At 40.2% G+C, this 24692-nt stretch overlaps 1 protein-coding gene across 2 annotated transcripts in view; it reads left to right on the forward strand.

Moving 5' to 3' along the window:
- LOC120548261 (gamma-aminobutyric acid receptor subunit pi) overlaps positions 1–24042 on the forward strand; it is a 59643-nt gene extending 35601 nt beyond the window's left edge. For both annotated transcript variants that reach the window (XM_039784380.1, XM_039784381.1), the window contains 8 exons: positions 3661–3773; positions 7586–7653; positions 9148–9365; positions 11790–11872; positions 16371–16508; positions 16678–16830; positions 18257–18447; positions 18944–24042. In XM_039784380.1, the coding sequence (XP_039640314.1) occupies positions 3661–3773; positions 7586–7653; positions 9148–9365; positions 11790–11872; positions 16371–16508; positions 16678–16830; positions 18257–18447; positions 18944–19306 (1327 nt within the window). In that variant the 3' untranslated portion in view covers positions 19307–24042. The remainder of the gene's footprint in view (positions 1–3660; positions 3774–7585; positions 7654–9147; positions 9366–11789; positions 11873–16370; positions 16509–16677; positions 16831–18256; positions 18448–18943) is intronic.
- The last annotated feature ends 650 nt before the right edge of the window (positions 24043–24692 follow it).

Consider the following 24692-nt stretch of genomic DNA (forward strand, 5'->3'; position numbering starts at 1 on the left):
TTGTTTTTAATCACTACTCATACATTCTCTGTTATGATCTTTTCTAACACTAGTAACATCTGGGCATGTGTGTGTGTGTGTGTGTGTGGGGGGGGGTAGGGGGAGCTTGTATGTGAGTGAATGTGTATGTTGTACTGCAGTGTCTTGTCTTCTTTATTGTCCAGTCCTACCGAGGACCCTATCGAAAAAGAGATGCCACATCTCAAGTGGTAGTCCTCGTACAGTAAATAAATACTAAATACTACATTTTGCATCTCTTTAGCATCACTATAAGTGTCTGTGACTCCGGTGGATTTGTATTGCACTTAGCATAACTTGACAATCACTGGGTTTACTTGCATTTAAAACATGTTGATTAGCGTGTCACAAATGCCAAGTGTTAGCATTTTAACAAATGATGCACCCATCCATCCATTTTAAATATAGCCTGTCCTGTTCAAGGTTGTGAGGGGGCTGACACTCATCTCAGCATGCAATGGGGCGGAGGCAGGGTACTCCCTGGACAGGCTGTCAGTGCTCATAGACAGAAAAACACACTCACACATACAGGCATTTGAAGTATACCCTTTGTGTGTTTAGTTTGTGGGTGGAAACCCAGCTGGTGCATTTACATGATAAAGTGCATGTTTTACTTTGCGTAAGATGCATCACTATGAGTGTACATTCAAATATCCTGCAATCATCTTCATATAATTTATTATACTGTAAATATGGCAGCTAATGTACAGAAATCCTCCTGGGCTTATATAGAGGGGCACATAAAAGACAAAGTCATTGTTTTTATTTTTTTATTTATATTTTTGTTTTTGCAGTTGTCTTCAAAGCAAGCAATAGCCGGTGACTTATTATGGCAGAGGCCTTCTTCAGCTCAGTTGAGTGCATTCAACCTGGTGGGCAGGCATGTCAGGTCTGTCAGCATGCATTCTGGGAAATTGTGCACTCCGCAGTGTGCTTTTATCTGGGGGGAGAGAGAGACCCTACAGTACATAAATATGAGTGATGTTTGTGTGTGTGTGTGTGTGTGTGTGTGTGTAAGAGAGAGAGAGTTAATGTGTACTTCCCTCAGCAGCACACAGCCTAGATCATGCTGCCTTGCACATAAATAACAAAGAGGAGTTGCTTATATCAGTAGCCTGTGTGATTCTGGGAGGATTATAACGATGTATCCTTAGTATCTTTTCCGAGGATGTTGTTTTTTTCATTGTCAGGGCTCAGTGGATAGCGACTGTTTGGCAGGTTGGAGATCTGAGGTCTCATCCCCGTCTGCAGGTGAAGGTTTAGACAGCCAAAAGTTCGAGAGTCTGGGGATTTACAGATATGGATAGGGTGAGAGGAGCTGGAAGCTGTTAGCACACGTTCTGGTCAAAGAAGCTGTTGTCAGACTGAAAAACACTGGCAGACGTCAAAGATGATTAGCTCTGCAGCCGGGTTAGCTCAGTTGGTAGAGCAAGTGCACCTATATAGAGGTTTACTCCTTGATGCAGAGGTTGTGGGTTCAACTCTAACCTGCGTCCCTTTGCTGCAGGTCATTCCCCCTCTCTCTTCATCTGTCCTGTGAAAATAAAAGCCTAAAAATGCCCCAAAACATGATTTGCTCTGTGGCTAACAGTTAGTGCTAGAAAATCTATTCCATGATATATGGCACATTTAGTAGAATGTTTTCTTGATGTTTTTATCACATTCCCACCATGGTTTTATTTTTTCATTTTGAGCTGCTATCCTTATCTGTGCCACTGCAGAGGCATTTTTTTTTTAAACAAGCCCACTTATACATTTACACAGATGCAAAAAAAAAATACATTTGGGAATGTAACGAGGGTCACACAGGACGACCCAGATTGATAATGCAGTATGCCAGAGGCAGAGAGCTGCCAGCACCGTCACTAACGTGGCTTTCCCATCCAAGTCTGTTGCCTGCTGAAACAACAGGCTGCGAGCTATGTCAGGGAGACTTTATGCAGCGTTAGCAACAGGGTGCTGCGGGCGAGTTAAGAGTCTAAGCTGATTTGACATAGTCAGGTGAAACAAGTTCTGAGTTTGGTGCTTTTTCGTTTTTTGTAGAAGTCTTTGGCTCTCAGGGCGGGTGGTGGTATCACCAGTAGAACAGCCTGTCCTTAAATGGGGAAGAAATGAAAAAGGACTGGCGTTGTGTCACCGTTTCAGGAGTTGCAGGTTAGAACCCAAACGCGGGAGAAGAGACGGGGAGGTTGCAGGGAGAGTTTCAATGATCTGCGACGACATTTCAAAATGTGCTTAAAGTATTAAAAGTAAAAGCAGTCAGTGCAGAAAAATCCTCACATTTTAGAGACTGGAAACGAGCAAAAAAGTTCTGTCAATCAAGTGTTTTAAGTGTTTAATCAGTTAATCATTTCAGCCATACTTGAAGGCCTGTATGTTGTTGGGTAGTTTCATTTATAATAAAACATGGTGTTTTATAAACTACATGCGTTTTGGGCGCAAAAATCTTAATTGGTAATGTGTAACTAAAGCTGTCAGATGAATGTAGCGGAGTAAAAAGTACAATATTTCTCTCTGAAATTTAGCGGAGTAGAAGTAGAAAGTGGCATGAAAAGAAAAGACTCAAGTAAAAGTACAAGTACCTCAACATTTGTACTTAAGTAAATGTACTTAGTTACATTCCACCACTGCTAATTGACGTACTTTACAAACAAAATCAACACCAAGAAGAAACTGTGTACTACAGGGTCAGATATAGCAGGAAAGCTAACGGATTACAACTAAATTGATTAACTTGTTTGCAGCAATTAAGGTATCAAAATGAAAGATAAACCGATGCTTTAAAACATGCAGCATCTTCACCCAATGATGAGTGACTGAAGGCGTGGGTATTTGATGACGCTGTGTGATAAAAAAAAATAAAAACAAACAGCATCCCATCTCCCTTCTACATTCTTGCTCTCCTTGTCACTCAATTTACTACAGCAGCGTAGAACTGACAGAGGGGGCTCTGAGAGGCTGCCAGCATATGTAGATGAATGTTTTCTGCCTTTGCACATGGCCTGATCTGTCTTGCCCCAGCCCCTCTTACATCATGACGCGTGCCCCTGGGCTTTCTCTACAGAGCAGGCGTTCTGTGTTTAGAACCTGAATTATACACAAACACACACACACCACTGGGGAAGACGCAATGAGTGTTCTCTTCCCTACCGCAATTGCCAGCAATATAATCATCTTCCCACACATCAATGGGCCTTTAAGGATAACATTCAGAAACAACGGGGGATCTCATGAAAGCAAATGGTAATTTTAAAGAGAGTGAATGGAAAAACAGAGAGATGGATGGTTTGAAATATTCTAAACCTAAATCAATTTTAGGTTACTAAATAAAAAAGAGTTTTATTGTTCTCTTATTCCTCTTCCTTTAGGTTTTCAGTTGCCATTTTAATCTCCTGTCTTTTCTCCCATTCCCGACCTGGTTTCTAAGATTTGCTGTGGAACTCAATCAACACCCTGCAGATTTTGTGAATAGTGATAGGCTCGGGAAGAGGAATTCGACTGGTAAATGCGAAACGTGAGGAGAGACGAAAAATAATACTGGTTTCTGTTTTTCTTTCGTTCTTTCTTTCTTTCTTTCTTTCTTTCCTTCTTTCCTTCTTTCCTTCTTTCCTTCTTTCCTTCTTTCTCTGTCTTTGTTCTCAGGTTGTTAGAGAGCTCGATGCTCAACGCCGAAGTGAAGGAAGGAGAGATTCTACCTCCTACCATTCAGAGGCTGATGAAAGGATACAACAAGTACCTCAGGCCTTTCTTTGACAGTAAGGAGACTGCAGACACATGGAAATGATGGAACACTCGGGGGAAATGGGTTTGACAGAGAACGAGAAGGGTTTCATATTACAATTTTGTGCTTGCGTGTTCCTTCTGAGTAATAAACGCTGACATATTTGATGACACAAGATGAAGTCAAGTCTTTGAAATTGTCCCACAATTACTTTGGGTGTAATAAAACAATAATAAGGAAATACATGCAGAATAAACCAAGCAAACACTGATATGATGCCTGTCAGAGTGCACGATATACTTAAATACTAATATCTTTTCTAAATCGGAAAATATAATGTTGTTAGTAGCTTAGCCAAGATAAGAGCTGCTAATACGCGATTCAATTTTCACATAGAAGAAAAGTCTTTCTCATTGTACGCTTTCAGAGGAACGATGTTATGTCATGTCCTGCAATCCCTCGCTACCGTTATTGTTCTGGGCCCTGGGAATCCGTCACACGCAAACACACATATTCACACACCCACACACGTGTATCTGCATTACAATGTAAGAATTTCCATTGATTTTTTTTCATTCCCTAACCCTCGAGGAATAAAATCACCCTCAAAATGCCTCACTAGATATGTGATACCTGTTATGTTGTCAGACCCAAAGGCATACATAAATCCGTGGGTGGGCATTTGATTTTGGTAAGCGGGGTCCAATGAAAACATAATAGGCAGCACCGGTACAGGAGTGTTAGGTTATAAGCACATCCTCCTTATCTATCCTATATACACTGTACATATGCACGTCATCACGCAAAGTCATGGCTGTATTCCATGTCTTGGGCAGCACAGACAGAATTTTCACTGATCTGGATACAAAATATTAAGCAACATTAAAAGTTACTGTATCATGGTCAGTGGAAATGCAGCGGACCTGGGCTGCTGCCTAGGAAATTGAACACAATTTGTGAACGCGATTTCAGACCGGCAGAGCGATACAATTAAACATGACATAAACATTGGAGATTAGCCAGGACCTTTGTCTTAGCTTTGATTACCAATCTCTATTTTGATGCTTTTTTTACATGCAAAGTATACAGTATGTCTTAATCATTGAAAAAATGAAACTTGTTTTTTAATTTTTCAGATGAATAATGATTTGGGATGTAAAACACTATGTAGGCTTACGCTCTGCCATTTCTCCTCTACTGTAACTTGTGTCACTCAGGGCTGAGAACCACACACAGAGTTAGTTTAGAGACATGTATTTTTGTTGACAGGCTGTTATGTTTTGAGGACTATCTCACATTCACACACGTTTTTTTGTCGAGCTTACATTGAAATAGTTTTTGGGTCTACACTTAAAATGACCTGGCGACACCAGGTGGAGTTTTTATCTTAGCAGCAAGTCACTAAAAGGGTCTAAAAAGTCCTTAAGTCTAGCGAGAAAACCGTGAAGTTGGCAACACAGCGGTACGTGTGTGTACATCAGAGGTCTAGGCTAAAAACACTCCTAATATCCATTATATTTTGCTAGTACGACTTTAGGGACAGAGGCTCGTCTAGAGAGGGCAAAGGTGAGTCAGTGGGCAGACCCCGGACCCCCACCCCCCACCCCCGTCGATGCTGCTGGGACTGAGTGCTACCATCATGCACTCTTCTCACTCTCTGTTTTCATGGCATTTTTAGCCACACACAGTGCAAGTTGAAATATTTTATTGCAGAGTTTCACTGCTTGTCAATGTCATCCTCTGGCCAGATAGCCCCAGGCACAGCCCGCAGGTTTGCTCAGTGCAGTCTGACCACACAATTCTAAAGCCGATTGCCCCATTACTCAAAATGTAATCATTATTTCTCATGCTGATCAAGTCACCTTAAAGGATTAGTTTGACGTTTTGCTTAATACGCTTATTCACTTTCTTGCAGAGAATTAGATGAGAAGATTAATACTACTTTTACGTTTGTAGCCTGATTATAAAGCTACAGCCAGCAGACTGTTAGGGCAGCTTAGCATAGTATTACATGTAGTGCCCTAGCCATATCTCTGAATATACAGTTCAGACATCAGAGTGCGATCTTCTCATCTAAGTCTCTGCTAGAAATCGAATAAACACGTTGAACTATAACTTTAAAGCCAAATATCGTCATTTTAAGTAAAAAATGTTGTGTGAAGACATGACATGATGTAAAGAAATACACAAACTGTGTGTCTCAATTTTGATACTTCCTTGAATGCACTTACATGTAGTGCCCTGTGCACACTTGTGCAGTGCGTACATTTTGTCAAGGGTAATGTTGTCTCCTGTCAGGCACGGCTGTTAAGCACTGACCAGAAATTAGTCTTCTTCTTCTTCTTCTTCTTCTTCTTCTTCTTCTTCTTCTTCTTCTTCTTCTTCTTCTTCTTCTTCTTCAGTTTAATGGTAAATTGCAGCCAGGCGGAGCATTACCCCCTCCTATTGTCGTCCGCCTGTCTACTTTTCTCACTAACTGACGACAGTGTAGTGGTACCTATCGAACAAAAACATGTACATTACATCTGTATCGTTCTTGTCTCGCCGTTTAAAAATACATTGGTGGTCCCATAGCTTCTGCTCCGTAGCAAAGCTACGTAATGGCAAATGCTGGCCCTTGAGTGCGAGTAGTGTCCAGCAATCCACACTCAACATTTTGGCCGCTTTGAGTGCAATATCTGGGTACTCTCAGTGCACTGCATGTAGCCACACCTCGTCAGTGTGAACGCACTATGTACTCAAAAGAGCAAGTGTACAAATGTGCGTGATTTGAGACCCATTGAGACACTTGCTTAGAGTAGCACATGCTGCAACTACACACCGTTACCCACACCCCTACAGTAGGCACACACACACACACACACAAACACACACACACACAAAGACACATACAGTACAGTATCTACATGTATGACAACAGGCTCATTACTCACTCTCACATAAATGAAGATTAGTGAAATAGAAGGAGAATGGCAAGATGAAACATAAGAGGGCAGCAAAATTACCCCTCTTTGATGGTGAATCAGGGAGAACTAATTCCCTCAAGGGGGTTCACACTCGAGAGACTGCAGCTGTTGATGTGCCAGCGATGTGATGTCTTTAGCGTTTTTAAATATGCTGTCCTTCAAAAAACCTATCGTTATATAACACTATGCTTTATTATACAACCATATATCCCTATGCCTCCTCACTATACACTGTTACGTCATATAACCCAGTCACATGTATATCCATCTGTATGTATGCATGAACACTCACTGTCACACATCAAAGGTCCCATATTATGCTCATTTTCAGATCGCTACTTGTATTTTGGGTTTATACTACAACATGTTCAAATGTTTAAATGTTTATTATTGCTTTTCTACTGTCTTTCTGAATTATCTGTATTTCTCTCTGTCTGAAAGGCTCTGTTTTAGCGTCTGTCATTTTAAGCCCCCCTCCTCAAAAAGCCCAGTCTGCTCTCATTGGTCAGCCTTTGGGTCTTTCACATCTGCGCTCTAGGTATCTCATTGCAGCCAGGGAATGATTGTAAAGGCACTGTGTCGGCACTTTCTGCCTATCTATGGTATAGTTGTGACATCACAACCGTACAGGGGTTCTGACGGTAAATACGGGCTGTGTGCATTCCTCCGTGACTTGAGCCATTTGGTACTTTCATATATAAATAATATAGCACCTAGACCTGCTTTATAATCACACAAAAAACATCACACACTTTTACAATATGGGAACTTTAAAGCATAGGTATATTTATTTATAAGGTATTTATTATGTAGTGTGTAAACAATGTACAATAGATGACACATCCAGCAGTTTATTGTTGGTTTCTTCTTTTGTTTGTAGATGGTCCTGTAACAGTGGGTATGAGCATGGACATTGCCAGCATTGACACCATCTCAGAGATCAACATGGTAAGACAATATTTTACAGTATGTTGAATTTAATATACAAAGCTGGCAGGGGCCAGGGGCACCCAAATGTGTGTCTTGCCCACCCAAAAGTTAAGAAAATGTTCAGCCAATGTAAAAATAGAACCGTTTTTTAACTTCTGATGGGGTGGGCAGCCTACAGCCTGAATACAAATCCCCAGCTCACCCTTATATAGCAGGCTAAAAAGTAATTTAGTGTAGCATGCAGTTGCTTATGGGTTGTTGTTTTTGCTTTCAATCCCAGGCCATCATTTGTTTAACTGATATTCTTCTCAGTTTAAACTATGGATATATTACATAGATGTATTACACTTTTTCACAATGACCATGGCGGTTAAAAAAAGAAAATGTGCATGCCCTGGTAGCTCAACTGGTTGAGCGTGCACCCCTTATACCAAGGCTCAGTCCTTACCGTAGCAGCCGTAGTTCGATTTCAATGCACGCCATCCCCACTCTATCTCCCCCCTTTCTGGTCTACAGCTCTCCTATCAATTAAAGGCAAAATAAACTCAAAAAATAATCTTAAAAAAGAAGAAAAAAATTTAATTAAGAAACATTTCGTGTAAATAGTTGCGGTTAATACTTGCATGAATGCTTTTGATTTCTGCTGGTGTAAAAAATGAAAGCTCATTACATAGCAGTAATCCAACTAATCTGGGAAAAAAGTTTTTGGTGTAACTAAACTAACATAATTTGAAGATGTCAGTTTAGGTTATGAGGGATTATGATTTTTTTTTGATATTTTCTGACATCTTACAGACCACTTACTGAAGAAAACAACTGGCAGATTAAACAATAAGAAAAATAATTGTTATTTGCAGCCCAATAATTAACTAATGACAGGCATTAATGCATCGTTTAGAGCCTCCTCCCCCAATTCAGCAGAGTCAGACTCATCCAAACCTGAAATGCACATTCCACTTGGATCTCAATAACAGCACACAAGAATCGATTAGAACAAAGCATGGTAGTGCATTTTGCACATAAGTAATAGAACTATTGACATGGCGGTTGACAGACTTCCACTTCACGGGTAGGCCTCACTTAAACAGTGGACAGGACGATTTCATTTCACTGGGACTTATTACTTCTTGTGGGGCTGAACATGTTTGGCTAGGAGATTGCACTCACAGCTTGTTGCTACACAACAGAAGAAATTGATTCAGCAGCTACACATGATGTAACAGAAGGACTTTTAGAATGGATGTCCTGCTCAAAATGTGTTCAGTGTCCTAAAAACCAGAACAGACTTGCTGACGTGAAGCAATGCTGTGGATTATTGTTGCTTCAGGGACAGAAGGGCTTAGGGACCTGACGCCATTAATACCCAACAATGCAAAAAATAAAGCCTAAAGCTGAATAATGAAATACAAGATAAACAGTAGATGCTTAGGTTGCAAAAACCTAACTTGTTGGTCAGCATATTATTGCAAGGATTGTTAGCTAAGTTGTGACCTTTGAGCACCAATCCTGCAGGACTACACCGCCACCATTTTCCTCCGCCAGCGCTGGACGGACGAGCGCTTGGTGTTTGAGGGCAACAAGAGCCTGAGCCTCGACGGGCGGCTAGTGGAGCTGCTCTGGGTCCCTGACACCTTTATCGTCGACTCCAAGAAGTCCTTCCTCCATGACATCACAGTGGAGAACCGGCTGATACGCATCTTCCCCAACGGGACCGTCCTTTACGCGCTGAGGTGGGATAACGAACAAGCTTGTTGGTTGTTGTGTTTGTTTTTCTCTGCTCCAACAGACAATGAAAAGTAAAGGCCAGGGAATGGAGAAGAAATTGGCTGAAGGGGGAAGCGTGGGTTGAATTTGATATAATGTGATTGCAAAGCAGGGAGTTGTGTCAATTCTATTACTTGGATATTGGATTGTATGAATACAGCATGCCATCCGTCAATACAAAGAGTTGCGGGCTATTAAAGCAACAGCAAGTCCCGTTAGCCTCTTTTCCGGCAGTGATTGCTGTGTGTGCGAGGGCTTAACATCTGACAAACTCTTGGCTAGCTTCTGAAACATGCATTGCTTTGACTTTCTGATTAGACACTGGGCCAAGCAGACAGGTTATAGATAGAATGGTTACAGATGATCAAGCAAGTGAATTTGTTCAGCTGTGTTAAGCCTGTGATAATGGGATTTACACATCCTACTGCTTTTATGTCACATGCATTAACCTCAGCCTGTCTATGGGTTGTGTAAGAGCTGTCCAATTGTACTGATTTGACTCCCCTCACTCAATGCTTATGTGCCTGGATCTCAGTGGTGCTGAACTTCTTTTTCACGCATACAGTTTTGTCGTGGTTACACGTGTCCTGGTTACGCAATCAAAGAGACAAAAGCCCATGGGAGACATTCTCACTGTTCTTATGGCAACGTTGTAACTATCATGGGCAAAAGCATGAATGTGGGTGTCATGTTATAATACATTGGGTTGGGTATCCAGGCTCAGTTCAGTCTGGCCTCACAGTTAATCATGTCTCCAAACTCTGTAAACATCAAGAGGGCACTGTCTTTGCTCTATGGTGTGTGAACATTTTCTCTGAGAGTTTTGATTTATGCTTTTATTTTTAACAAGTACATGGCATTGTTATATACAGAGTGACTTCATTTGGGGATTTATGTTGTTCTGAATGTCTGTGTGTGTGTCCTAGACTTTACGGACCTTTGCCTCCATAAAGAGAACTGCACAGTTTCAGTTTCGGGGCTTTACCCTGACGGAGGAAATGTGGAGGAGTGTAGCGCTCCCAGTCAGAGAGCAGAACTAGTGAGTGTAAAACAAGGCAAAAAAGATAGTCAGGAGTGGGATGGCCACCTCAGGGAATTGGGGCTGTGAAAAGAGACAGAGTGAGGTGAGAAATGTGAGGTGCTGAGGAAAGGACAACTGTGATAAATGTTTTTAGTGCTGTGCCAGAGGGAATACACGAGAAAGCGCAGAGGTAAAGGTTGAGCAGTTAAGAAGGCAGATTCAATAAGAATTACCGTTTTCTACTGGTTTTACGAGGGTCCAGTTTGTTCTCTGATGAAAGAGAAATCAGAAATTTCCATACAGTAAAGACTAGAGATGCCTATCAGACGAAGGCTTATGTAAATTGCTGTAACAGTCAAGGTGCATGATGGGTGGATTTTCAGATGGTCAACCTCCATTTTCCCAAGTCAATGTGGTACAACCATATTAGTGTATAGAAATGTAAAAAAAATTTCATTTCATACACAAGCTCAGTGTCCCCTTTGCTAATTATGAATGGTTATGTATAATATTTCTAAGAAAAAATATTAATCTTAATTAGAAAGTAGGACTTTGAATTTGAATTTTAGCAAACTGTAATTTTGAAGTGGTGACTGGAGTGACTCCTACATGTTGTGAAAAGGGGTTGATGCATAGACAATGCATTGAAGTGTTCATTTTTCTGATACGTTTTTTTAAATTATTTTAATGCTATGAAAACGGGTTTAAAAGCATGATTGACAGCTGTGATTGACTCGCGATTGGTCGGGCGGATGTATGGGCGGGACTGTCATACCACGGCTCCACCGCCTGACTACTGACTACTGACTTGGTCCAAAATTACAAGACGGCAGCACCCATATCCAGGATATTTTGGATTCACTTTTGTACAGTGGGAGGAAGTGGAGATGTGTCGGCCAACTTTATATACAGTCTACGGCTTTGAAATGTGGACCAAAGTTATGTCTACCAAAAATATTCTCCCTCAAGCACCGAATCAGTCAATAGAAAGCCTCCAGAGATGTTGTGTCATGGCCGCATCACATCAATCATCAGAACTTCATGCATACCATGTCATGATTAGGACTGCCCATCATTAGTTGTATCGTACGCTGCCATGACGCAATATTTTCATGCTAGCAAGAGGAAAGCTTGTACACTGACACTGTATTTCCCCTACAGTTTTGTCAACAATATAAATACACGCAATTTGGTCGTAATATTCATCAAAAGAACACAGTGCAGATAGGCTATAATCCACATGGCTAGTTAATATTCACTCGCATGCAGTCCGATGACGTCATTCATGTGAGAAACTATCTCGTACACACAAGTTAAACTCACCTCCATGGAATTTCCCTTGTAATAACAACTTTTTTTGTTTTTTTAGGATTACCACCACCGTGGCTTGCAACATGGATCTGACCAAGTATCCCATGGACAAGCAGACCTGCACGCTCCAACTGGAGAGCTGTAAGGACACTTCATACTTAATAAAGAAAATCCAAACTGTGTAGCTCCAAGCTGTGGCAGTGACTTGGTTGGTGGGTGGGATGTCTAATGAGTCTGATCAAACCGAAGGATCAAACAGATCACTTTCTTTCATCTTCTAGTGTGTGTGTGTGTGTGTGTGTGTGTGTGTGTGTGTGTGTGTGTGTGAGAAAGAGAGAGAGAGAGACTGCATGCTTATGTCACGTAGCAGACAGAAAGTTTGGGTCATGATGTAGTATTCTCCTGTGTATGTCTAAAACCCTGTATCTCAGGAACATAAGGTCGTAGAGACTTATCAGGGCCGGCCCAAGACTTTTGGGGGCCCTAAGCAGGATTTGGTTTGGGGACTCTCCACGTTGTAACGTTTTGCCACTGCACTTGGCACTAAACCAACTTGTGTATTGTAAATATTAGTTTAAGCACTCATAATGTGCAAATAAGCATTTAAAGACTAATGTGGGACCAATTAGCAGCAACACTTTATCTTTAAATAGACCGGCTCTTATAAGCTCAATTGTGAGACATTTCAAATCATCTTGGGGGCCCTCTGGTAGCCACGGGGCCCTACGCAGCCGCTTAGTTTGCTTATGCGTCTTGCCGGCTCTGGGACCAATACTGTTGTTTCAGGGACCATGGAAACCCACAGATGGACAATGGTTCAGGATAGGGTTAGCAGGGGTTAGGTATAGGTTACCTGTGTCTGTTATAAACTAGTGCCATGAAACAAAGTTAAAGTTACTCTATGAAAATTGTTTACCTCTTAAAGGCATAGTTCAACAGTTTAGGAAACATGCCTAGTTACTTTCAGAAACTAGAGGCAGGAGACCATTGGCTTAGCTTAGCATTGAGACTTAAAGCAAGTGAACAGAGCTAGGCTAGCTGTTTTAACTGCTCCCAGTCTTTTTGCTAAGCTAAGCTGATGATGTCATGTCTCTAGTGCTGCAGTTAAAGGTTCCCTGTGGAATGTTTGACCAGTAGTAGCACTATGGAGAGCTATTTTCATGAGTGGGTCCCCATTTCGCACACGTGCAACATTTAGTGGCAGTAACACGCAGAGACACACATGCTAACCAAATGTTACACACATATATTTTGTTTGTTTATAACACAACTCCACAGGATAATTCTAATGCACAGATGTAAGAGTGATATCAACCATTTAACTTTCAACAAAAAAGCATATTTCCAATTTCAAATTAGACCTTTAATGATCCAAACATGCTTTTTAAGCCCATAAGCACCACATTTTAGGGTCCCTGACAACAAGCCCACCTTATTTTACAAAACTCATTTAAAATCTTAAGAATGCAAACGTCTGCCAGTAGGCTTAGATAATTGTTCACTTGTTTAGATTTCAGAAATGTCTTGAAAGGGGATGTTTTCAATGGTATCAAATACAAATGTGATGGCACCATTTTTATAATTAAAACCATTGAGATTAAATAACATGGCAAGATGGATTTTTTTTGTGCAAGGGAGGGAAGAAGTCCCCCCCCCCCTTCCTCAGCCTCCCTCACTCATCTGCCATTTTTGCTTTCCAGCTCGCTTTTGCTCAATGGTATTAAATGACAGCCAGCCAGCCAGCCAGCCAGGCTAAGCTAAGTCTGATGTCTGCCAGAAGCCCACCACGACCTCAGTCCCAAATAAAATATTTAACAGCAGCTGCAGTCCCACTTTAGCAGACAAAAAGACATCTGGAGGTTAACGTTAGGTAACTGAGAGGATGATGGATCCTTCCTCCGCTGTTTTGATAATTCCAGGCTAAATATCTGCATATTTCTCTCTCTCTCTCTCTCTCTCTCTGCTGTCTCTGTCTTTACCACCTTCTCTTACAATCTCTCTCATCCTGCTGCTCTATCTTTGCTGTTTTATCTGTGTCTCTCTCTCCGTTCCTCCTCTCCTTCAATCTCTACCTCCCTCTTGTTCTGCCTCTTCATGAAGATGTATATTCAAGGATTTATTTCTTTTAATGTCGTGCCAAAAGTGGATCCTCTGTGCAGGAGGAAGGTTTAAAGAGAGCGTCGTTGTGGGAGGTTGTGAGGTTTTTAGATCGGGCTTGCAGTAAAATATTGAGTGCGTTCTGACAGCAAAAACAGTCAGAAGATAGTCACAGTCTTTTCTGGTCTTTTTTTAATTAAACTTTGGTGGTGGCTGTGAAAAACTCTTTGATTGTAGATATGGCCACTGGTTTGCAAGGGGGCAACAGGGCAATGGAAGGTTGAACGTACCCTCTTGTAACTCTTTCCATGCTATTGCATGGCATGTCACTACCCATTTGTGTCTCTCATTTGTACTGTAATGTCGAGGCTTTAGGTCGGGAAAAATAATGAGAGAGAGGTACAATGAGAGAGAAAACAGTGAATATACAGGACCTTTGAGCATCAAAGTCAACACAGAGCCCTTCATTAGGGGACTTTGCTCCCAGCACCATGGCTCACACTGGTCAATAATACATGACTCAATATGTGTTTAAATGGGGATAGCAACAGCAAATTAATGAGCATTTCATGTAGAACAGATTATAGAAGTGTATTTGAGCTTCAGCCAGCTGCACTTCCTGTAACATTTCTTATTCTCTTGCTCCCTCTGCAGATAAATGAGAGTAATACACAGAAGTGGTTGTTAATCACATCTTTTTGTCCTCAGCAAATTTGATCATGAGAACCACACCAGTTGTTTTTTAATTGATATGATGGTACTAAACAATACAATGCACAGTACCATCAAAAGCACTGCCACAGTTAGCCTTGGACCATATTCATTTTGCATGCCTTCTTATTCCAAGTTGTATTCGGGTTATCGTGGTTCTCTGGGGAGCAGTGCAATATGCATGATAAGTCTGTTATGGTACGAGGCAAGAGATGAGCTCCTCATCAGGACTTTTTGCTACCCCCTTTGAAGAAGTGAACACAAACACCACAAATGCATTTCCATTAGCAAATCTTGCTAGATCTATCCGTGTCAAACTGTGTTAGAGGTAATAATGGGAAGATAACATTTGTTTCCACTGTGACTGTAATTACATACACAAAGCATAAGCATTGTATATTAAAGAGTTTAAAGTGTTGTATAAAGTACTTTAGTGTTGGTGTAGACCTTGTCAGAGGTACCATAACGTCTTAACCTAGATTTTCAGAGGTTGCCAAATGTTTCTCTTGTGCAGATATTAAGCATTAGAGGGAGTTTACCACCCACTATGGGTTGAAAGCCCCAAACAACTCAACCATAAGAGGAACAGACTTCAGCATAGCTTGAGAAAAAAAATTTACTTTTTTTCTCTTTTTTCTTTTTTTTTTAATTTTTTTTTTTTTTTTTTTTTTTTTTTTTTTTTTTTTATTTTTTTTTTTTTTTTTTTCTGCTTCGTCATATATGCACCTGCCCAAACAATGAAACTGCTCCAGGTGAAGAACATAAATGTGTTTTATCTACCGTGTAACACATACCTGCCAACTCTCCCGTTTTCCCGGGTTTAGCCCTATCTCCCGGACCCCTCCCGGTTTGTTATTTTTCCCGGGAAACTGCATGGCCCAAGATCCTTTATAAATAATCGGATATGTTTGTCTAATGTTGACCAGTTGCCAGATTTTCTATGAAACGCATCCTATTCACACAATCCACACACCATATACAATTTTCAACCCGTTTGTCACCTCAACCTGGCAACCTGTAACCCAGAAAGAAATCGAAATATAGCTGTAAATTTCAACAGTGTTGGGCGCAACAATTTACATGCATCTTACCTAGTCATATCAACAACCTCCGCGCTTTTTGTAAGGTGTGTCGCATTGATTTTAATGTAGCGCATGGCGGAGAAAATGACATTTAAACACAGTGGGTATTACATTACACTACACAACAGTACCCCCCACCCCCCCGCCATGCCCCCGCACAAATCTCCAGGATTTTGAAAACCAAATGTTGGCAGGTATGGTGTAACATTGACATATTATCACCATATAGCGTTTCATAGTGAACGTATTAGCAAACAGTTGCCCATATACACATCCAACAGACATGGAGCAACATTAGCATTCTTAGTACATAGCACATGGTTGTGTTTGTGATCACCTGACGAATGTAAGTCAGATATACACCCTCTTTTTAGCAGGCTTGGTCTACAGCTAGTCGCTAACTTTATCTGTCAACAGTTAGGGGCTGGGTAGCTGGTGAATGGTAGGTTAATCAAAGCTTTTTGTCTGAAAGCAGCTGCCTGGTTACAAGGTTAATGAGAGTGGGAAGTCTGAACCAAAACAGTAAAGATGCAAGCTATAAAACCATAAACTCCACTTTGCGTAGAGCTTAGGGGAACTAAAGCAGCGTGTGATTATTCTCTGTGGGTTCCTTACTACGAGCAACACATTTCACATTAAACATACTCATTGGATCCATTGTTAAAATGAAAACATTGACTGGTGCAGCTTTAAGTTATTTTCTGTAATTTTCCAAAGAAAGTTATTTCCATCTCTTTTCTCTCCTACAGGGGGTTACAACATTAATGATGTCATGTTCTACTGGACCAGAGGAAATGAGTCTGTCAGCGGTTTAGACACTCTACAGCTGGCTCAGTACACAGTAGAGGACCACTACACATCTGTCTCAGAGGCCGTTTACGAAACTGGTAACGATGCCCTTCAATCCATCGATTAGCGTTACTCCCAGGGCTATACTATACACAGCAGTCGGTATAATTAGAGCCCTTATGGGTGGGATTACTGATTCACACCACATCTTTTCTGTTAACAAGTACAGTACTGTACATTGACGTACTTGTGTCCCTCTTTTCAAAGGCAATTACCCAAAGCTGGTCTTCCACTTTGAGCTCAAGCGGAGCATTCTGTACTTCATCCTCGAGACTTACGTCCCCTCCAGCCTGCTGGTTGTCCTCTCATGGGTTTCCTTCTGGATTTCCCTGTCCTCTGTTCCAGCACGTATTTGTATAGGTATGGGCCAAAACTTTCTTTTGTACACTCAAATGTGAAAATGTGCCTTCCTGGGTAAAAAAAGGTGCAGACGGTGCTGCGGACTGTTGTTACGATAATAAAAATCCTCCTTATTTCTCTCCTTCATCAGTTATCACAAATATAAGAGACTGTTATTCTCCTTAAGTGAGCACAGATGTTAGTTTGGATTTGATTTCAGAGGGCTGATGGTTGAAGAGAGCATCTGTGACACTGGTGTAATCTAGTGGGGACATCCAAACATAGATGTTGCATTGGATTAAATCCACCACTACTGCAGGGGGCTTTGAGAACACAGAGTTCTCAAAACACACAAAACTACAAGATATCCTACTTCATGGCACATTATCTTTGCTTATTTATTGTGTTGTTGCTGCTCTTTTTCTTTATATGATTGTCTGGGCATCCTTATCATATCATGACTGAATGTAGTTAAATTAGAACATTTATCTCATATTTTGGACATATGAGAAACTCTTAACTTATTTTCTGGTCATCTATCTGAATGTAGGAAAAAGATGACTTGAGTTGCATTAGCCTACTGAAGGCCAAACTGGAGTCATCAATAGGGAGTGCAAATTAAGTCTTGTCTCTCCGGTTGCAAGACATGGCGAGAATGATTCTTCATATTTGTATTTCTGTCAGCAGCTCTGTCTATTGGAGTACTCCACTCTCTGTGTCATTCTTTATTTATTTTTTTTAAACATATTTTTATTATTTTTTTGTTTTAGTACAGCACCATCAAACACTTACAACATCGTGAACATATGGCAGAAGTGAAAACAATATTTTAAACATTAATAATACTGAAAGGACCAAAATAAGTGAACAAATAAATAAAAATAAATCTTGATGTATGTGTGTCATTCTTTTTAAACACAGTTACATACAGGATAACATACATGTCAAAGGATAAGGCATTATCCAATATTTATCTTATTGTCAACAAATCCCATCAAAAGACCAAAACCCAGCCATGACCTTATCCTTTTCAACAAGTATTGCCTGTGTATCAAAATAAAGTTTATTAATCTATGCCATTGACCTATTTTAACAAAACAAACTCATTAAAACATATTAATTACCACACCGTTGCAGCGGGTTTTCTTTCTGTATTTTTTCTTAAAGCAAATATACTGTACACTTTATTCACTGAACAGTTTTTTGGGTAGTTGTCTGCAGGTTTAAAGCCCCCTGGAAAACCTGGAAAATATTCCATAACATTCATTATATAAAAACACGGAAATCCCTCATGTTAAAAACCCCCAAAACAGTTCCAGTTTTGGCAGAAATTGTGTGTTTATGTAGCAGTCCATCACTCATATAAAGACGGACTGAGATAATAAGTGTTAAGGTCTTTCATGATTGATCAAAGAATCCGTATGTCTCTGCGTGTTGTTTGTGCCAGGAGTGACCACCGTACTGACCATGACCACTCTGATGATGGGAGCCCGGACGTCACTGCCCAATGCCAACTGCTTCATTAAGGCCATTGACGTTTACTTGGGAATCTGCTTCAGCTTTATCTTTGGCGCGCTCATTGAGTACGCCGTGGCCCACTTCTGCACCCTCACTCACATGGACTCCCACATGGTCATGGTGAGACCCTCCTGGATGTAACTGTGTTATTGTTAATTGTTGTGGTCACAGTCATTAGGTGTGTCTCAAAATGCTGATACTTTCATGAGTACACTTACATGTTGTACGCTTTATACACTATGTACTCACTTGTGTAGTGCGTACATGTATAAATTGCATTTGTATAGTTCGTTTTTTGCCGTTTCAATCGCAACCGCTGCAGCTTTCTCGCTATACAGTATACACAAGTTTGAAAATGCGTTGGATACTTACTCAAAATAGCAAGTATAAGTACAGAAGTGCACGATTTGCACAGTAATTGTCTCAATATTTGGTGCTCATCATCATCATCATCTTAATCATCATCATCATCATCATCATCATCATCATCAGCATCATGGCATCATGAACACTTTGGGGTGAGTTGAACAAGCGCTAAACGCTCTCAGATTTCGATGTGTCACGTTTTTGTTCCTATTCAAAAATCTTTCTTTCTCTGGCTCTCACTCTCCTGCAGTACTCCCACCACATGCACGACTTCGACGATGAAATGAACGGCATCATCACCACCATCTCCAATCACAACAGAGCCAAGAGACGCAAGGAGGCCGCTGCAACTCCTACCCCGACTCCCGCCTCCCTAGAACTCACTGTCAGCCCGTCCAGCCCCTCGGGCAGCGAGCCTAACCCCGAGGCATCACCCCCGAAGCACACCCACTGGTGCCTCACCGCTCTGGCCACCGTCCGCAAAGTGCTCCGCTCCATAAATTGCTGTCACATAGAGAACCCCCACCACATAGACAACTACTCCAGAGTCACCTTCCCCCTCTCTTTTGTCATGGTTAACCTGCTCTACTGGATATATTATCTGTACTTTTAGCATTCACTCGAGTACAGCATGTGTCCCAGAGAGTGTGAGACGGAGAGTGTATGTTGACAACTGTATTTTACTGTATGTATGTACAGTAAGTGTTATTTAGGTGTGTTTTGAGATGAGTGTGTAAAATGTCTGCATTTGGATTCATGAGCAAAGTAGCATACTTGCATAGGGTTGTTTTTGGGGAAAAGTAATGCTTATGATTACAGCTCCATTTTTCATTGCTTTAAATTTAATGCAAAAATATGCCCATCTGACAATGACTGGATGAGATTTGGTCAATGCTGATACACGTTGAGATAAAAAGGAACTTTGGTTACAAAGGAAAAAATGGCCAGGCTGCCTGTTTTTGGCTATAGCCTAGTATATTCATTTGAAGTGTATCACCGTGAAGGGTGTTACTGTCTGAAACGCAGAAGATGGAGCTGTAATTTGAGGCTTTATGACAGAATATGCAGTGCTAAGGGAGAGCAAATGCCTGTTCCACCTTGATTCTCTGTTGTGAAGGAATGATTATTAATACTACAACTTCATCTTCTATTTCTGCCTGCAGGTCCCTACAACATTTAGAGAGAAAAAGCTAAAATAATGGATGGGAGAAGAGGGATAAAAAGAGAGATGAGCGAGCTGGAAAAATAACTCAACAAGGAGAGTGCGTTACAAACTTTAAGCCAGTCTCCGTTTCTGCTCGCTGTTGAAATCTCTCTTTCTTTTGTGTCCTTCTATGACTTATTTTTAATTCACTGAGCAGTGCTGTCTCTCTTTGCCTGACACTATAAATGTAGTGGCCTTTGATCACTTCAGTTGTATATTGAAAATCTGGCCAGCAGTATGATGACACTTGTCATCTCACATTGTAAAGCAGTTTCACACGAAGGGAAAAACTGTTCTTCAGTTTCACAAGGGAGGGAATGACACCACAATATGTTAAACAATAAACTACATAGCATAATTATAATGTTATGAAATTAATAAGCATATGCATACATAGAGTATATATAGATATGTTCCTGAAATACTTTATCAAATTATTAAAATTTAACTAGTTATTATATAATTTTTTTAATGATTTTTATTTTTCTTTAATTTCATTATGGATTTTATTTTATTTTAGAATGTCCTTTTTTAAACCTCTGTTTTAGGGCATTTTCCCAAATTTCCCAAATAACATTTTTTATTTAATAATTTCATAATGCAAAGCCTCCATTAGCAGGACTCAGCTACAGCTAACATTACCCAAATTTGACCAGCTAGCTCCTGAACAACCATGCTAAAGTAGTTCTAAATCAAGCTGCTGAAAATAAAGAGTTTAACAAGGCTATATCATGCTTCCTACCTAGCCAGCCAGCTAGCTAGGATAGGTTGTAAACTTGGATTATTTACACGGCATCAAGCTGAGAAGCTAGTGGTAGTTACTATCAGATTTACCTTGGCAGTGTTATGCTTCTTCTTGTTGGTTCCTCTAGCTAAGAGAAACTATAGCTAGCTAGCTAGCTAGCTGGCAGCAGAACTCTGTCTGGCAGTCGGTGGTAAATGCTAGATTGGTGGTAGATGCTAGCTCGTACCCAGCGAACTACGCAAGGGCCGTTATTTGAACCCTGAACGTTGTAGTGAATAAATATGAAGCTAAACGCTTATCTACCAAATAATTCATTATAGGCCTACAGGAAAACATGACTCACCTCATAAGTAGTGAGATGTAACTAGGGTGACCAGACGTCCCCGGTTTCGGTGACCTGTCCCCGGCTGGAGCTGTCCCCGGAAATGTCCCCGGTTTTCACTGTGACTGACAGACCCGAAATTGGAATAAAATAGTTGTGCACCCTACACGCACAGGCTCAAGACAGCCAGAGCCCCAGCAAGCCTCAGAGCTCAGAGATGTTCTAGAATGCCAATTTTACGATGCTAAAATTACTGTTTATTTACATGGAGTCTGGTGGGTTTAGCAAACTCAAATTCGCAGACTTTTTTATGTTTTTAAAACAGAAAGTTTTAACTGAAAGATCGACCTCCTTAGAATATTAATCTGAGCCTGTCAGTGGCAAAACAAGCACTTTTATGAACATAAATACAAGCTGGACAATTGACGTCCTATTAACTTACATTGTAGCTTGTTTCACCGTTGCCGACTGCAGCAATCTCGTTTAATACTGGACCAATGTCAAAGGAAAATATTTCCTCAATAGTTTTAATTGAAAAAACTATTCCACCTGTGTGTGCATGGTGATAATTCTGAAGTGCAAAATAGTTCAGGCTACAGAACAAATATTTCCTTCCATAGACAAAGAATAATAAGTCTAACCACAGAATTTCTTTTCAAAGTGCACCAGATTGATGCATTAAAACGTTAAAATAGACAACATTTTCTTACAGGGGAGCATGCCCATAGATCCCCCTAGGGAGGCTTGTGCCCCAGTGCAGCTCTAGGTCTAGTGACCCCCCCCCTCTTTCTTCTGTTTTACAAAGATAAAAACATTACCTATTTTGGAGGTATTTACTTCTGAGCTGAAAATGTCCCCGGATTTTGTCTCAGAAATCTGGTCACCTTAGATGTAACCCTAACTCAAACCCTGTCTTTCAACCAAACCCTTTATAGCTAGCTAGCGGCTAACTTAAGTGTTGACACAGTACGCCAGTTTCATTGGGTAACTCGTTCGCTGGGTTCGATCTAGCGTCTACCGCAGTGGGTGAGCCTGCCAGGTGAGGATGGGGGGCAAGGTGAATGTCATCAAAAAGTGACATTTTGGAATAAAATCTTCTATAATGAAATAAAAAAATTTAAATAAAAAAAAATCCTAAAACTGATTTTTATAAAAATAGCATTTCATAGTAATGGGATACGTTTTTATAAGTTATTAAATTATTTCACAATTTATTGATTTATTGATTTATTTATAAATGTGACTTTATTTATTCACATAATTGTGAATTTCATTATGTTTTTATATATTTATTTAATATTGAATATTTTGTATCTTCATACTAACTGGGCAGGCGTAACGCAACATTGTGGATATACAGAGCAGCAACACCTAGACATACAGGGTGCCACTAATAATAATATATGCAGCACTCTTTATGGGCTGCTGGTAGTGTTTCTTACTGTGCTTTTGTAATACATACGTAGGCCTAATGCAGTAGTCAGACCTAAATGTGTTAGACATTTTTGAGTGATTTGAATATGAATGAAATGGCCAAAACATTTCAACAGGATGTCATCATCTGTGCATTATCCAAATGGAAAAAGGCCTGGATTTGCTACGCTTGAGGTTTCCCTTCTCTCTTCCTTTTTAGGCTGTTGTCATTTTTCACTGTGTGAGTGTTGAGTATTTCAGTTCAGGTGATACAGTGTGTACGTTACCAGTCATGTGAACCAAAGAGCCAAAGATCCAATTTGATTTCCTCTTTGTTTCCCTTTAGTTCCTCAACTAGGAGATTTTGGGTGCATTTTTAAATGTTAATATCATGTTTGCTCTTGATAGAATTCTGAAATAGCATGCAGTCAATGACCAGATGAACATGGCACTTTACATTTCAAATAGAAAACAGGATTCAGTTTAAAAACAGAGATGCATGTTTATTTATTGCTGTATTCAATATAACTGTGACATACACTCACTCATTCATTCCAATTTCAGGAACGACCATGCAACAAGTATGATCATAAGCTGAATTGATAATATTTATTTATATTTCATTGCCTTTACAGCTGTTTATGTTCATATTTTATCTGCGTTATTTCTCTTTTTTTCTAGTTTTAATCTAGTTTTGAGTATGTCATCAATTTACCAACATTTTGATTTGGTAAATTGCCTGATGATAATAGAAAATTTACTTCAGTTTCTGTTTTTCCTGCATGGTTATCAAGTGCAACTTTTCTTTCTTCGGCTTTGCTTGGTTTCGTTTCAGTTTAATATGATGGAGAAGAATTACCATAAAATGCTCAGCTGAGGCTATTGAAAAGTTTTGTTCTGTGATGGCTAATGATGCGACTTGGATTTGGGGTCTCATCTGGGTCCAGGATGGATGGTTAAACTGCTGTTCTACTTTTCAGTCATTTGAATCTTATTGAAAAGGAAAAGTGATCAGTGACAGTGTTCATTTGCCTTTGAGCTGCGTATGCTCTGTGGAAGTCGGTGAGCACTGACCAATTGAAAAGGTTAATATGATAAAACACAGACTTTCATGTTTTGTTCAATATACTGTAGCACCACGGTTGTAGCTTCTCAGTGAACAGTACAAGATAGGAATGCCATTATGGAACCGAAGAACCACAAATGCAACCACATAGAACAATGTCTCACTCGGTGATGAAGTTTATCCACACGCAAAGCTCAAGAGTAACGGTCGCAACTACGTACATTATCAGTGCCGGTTTGCTCTGAATGAACGGCATTTTGGGTGGTTATAAATACCCGATGAAGGTGAGAATATATTGCGGAAACAAAGGTATGAAACAAAACATTATGGGTAATATTGCCAGCACATTATGTGGAGCAACTTTTCAGCAACTTTGAAAAGGAAAATGGCTACCGTTGGACTGCCCTTTCTTTCCTGTTGTGATACATTGGCTACCAACAACACAGTTCCTGGGATTTTTATGTGAAAAGCATTTATATACTGTACCATGCTAATATAGGGATCAGTTTGCTTAACCTGTTGTAAATAAATAGTACCACTGTGCATGTTTATTTGGTGTATGAATATGAATGATAGCAATAAAAGAGGGTTAACGTGTATTGGTGACACTTTTTCTACATTTCACTTATTGCATTAATGTTGGATAACCTTAGTTAGTCAAGATGGTATCATAATTTAACAAAGCAGTTTCAAAATCTGCTCATTTTTTAATATGAATTAGAGGTGCAGTGGGTTCTGCAGACATGCAAATGTGTATGCTTGTGTGTTGCAGATGTTAGGGCAGCAGTGTCCTAGTGGGAGTTGTGTTGAATGTGAATATTAATTCCCTGCAGCTCCATTAGCTCTGAGTCAGTAGAATACAGAGTGAGAGGGTGATCTGAGATCATCATACAGTACATACCCACACATTACTTTTATGGGTGAATCCTGTCACATGCTTTCCTTTAAAGATGTATGAAGTCACTTTGCTCTTTGGCGGTTCCAAGTGAAAGCAAAGATATCTGAAATTTTCATTACCTTAACGAATGTAATTTGAGTAAAATTTGGACTACATTTCTCCTTGTTAAGATGGTGGAAAAAAATTGCAGCTGATTCCAGCTCTGGAAAGACTAATTATTTGTGCAAGTCTGATAATCCAGGCATTGTTGCTTTCATTCATTAAGCTGTGCTGTATGTGCTTACACAACAAAGCAATAAAAAAAAAAATAATACTAATTTAGTCTTTAGACAAAAGTACACTTATTCCAGC

This window comes from Perca fluviatilis, chromosome 19, assembly GCF_010015445.1.
Source record: "Perca fluviatilis chromosome 19, GENO_Pfluv_1.0, whole genome shotgun sequence".
In the NCBI taxonomy this organism is placed as follows: Eukaryota; Metazoa; Chordata; class Actinopteri; order Perciformes; family Percidae; genus Perca; species Perca fluviatilis.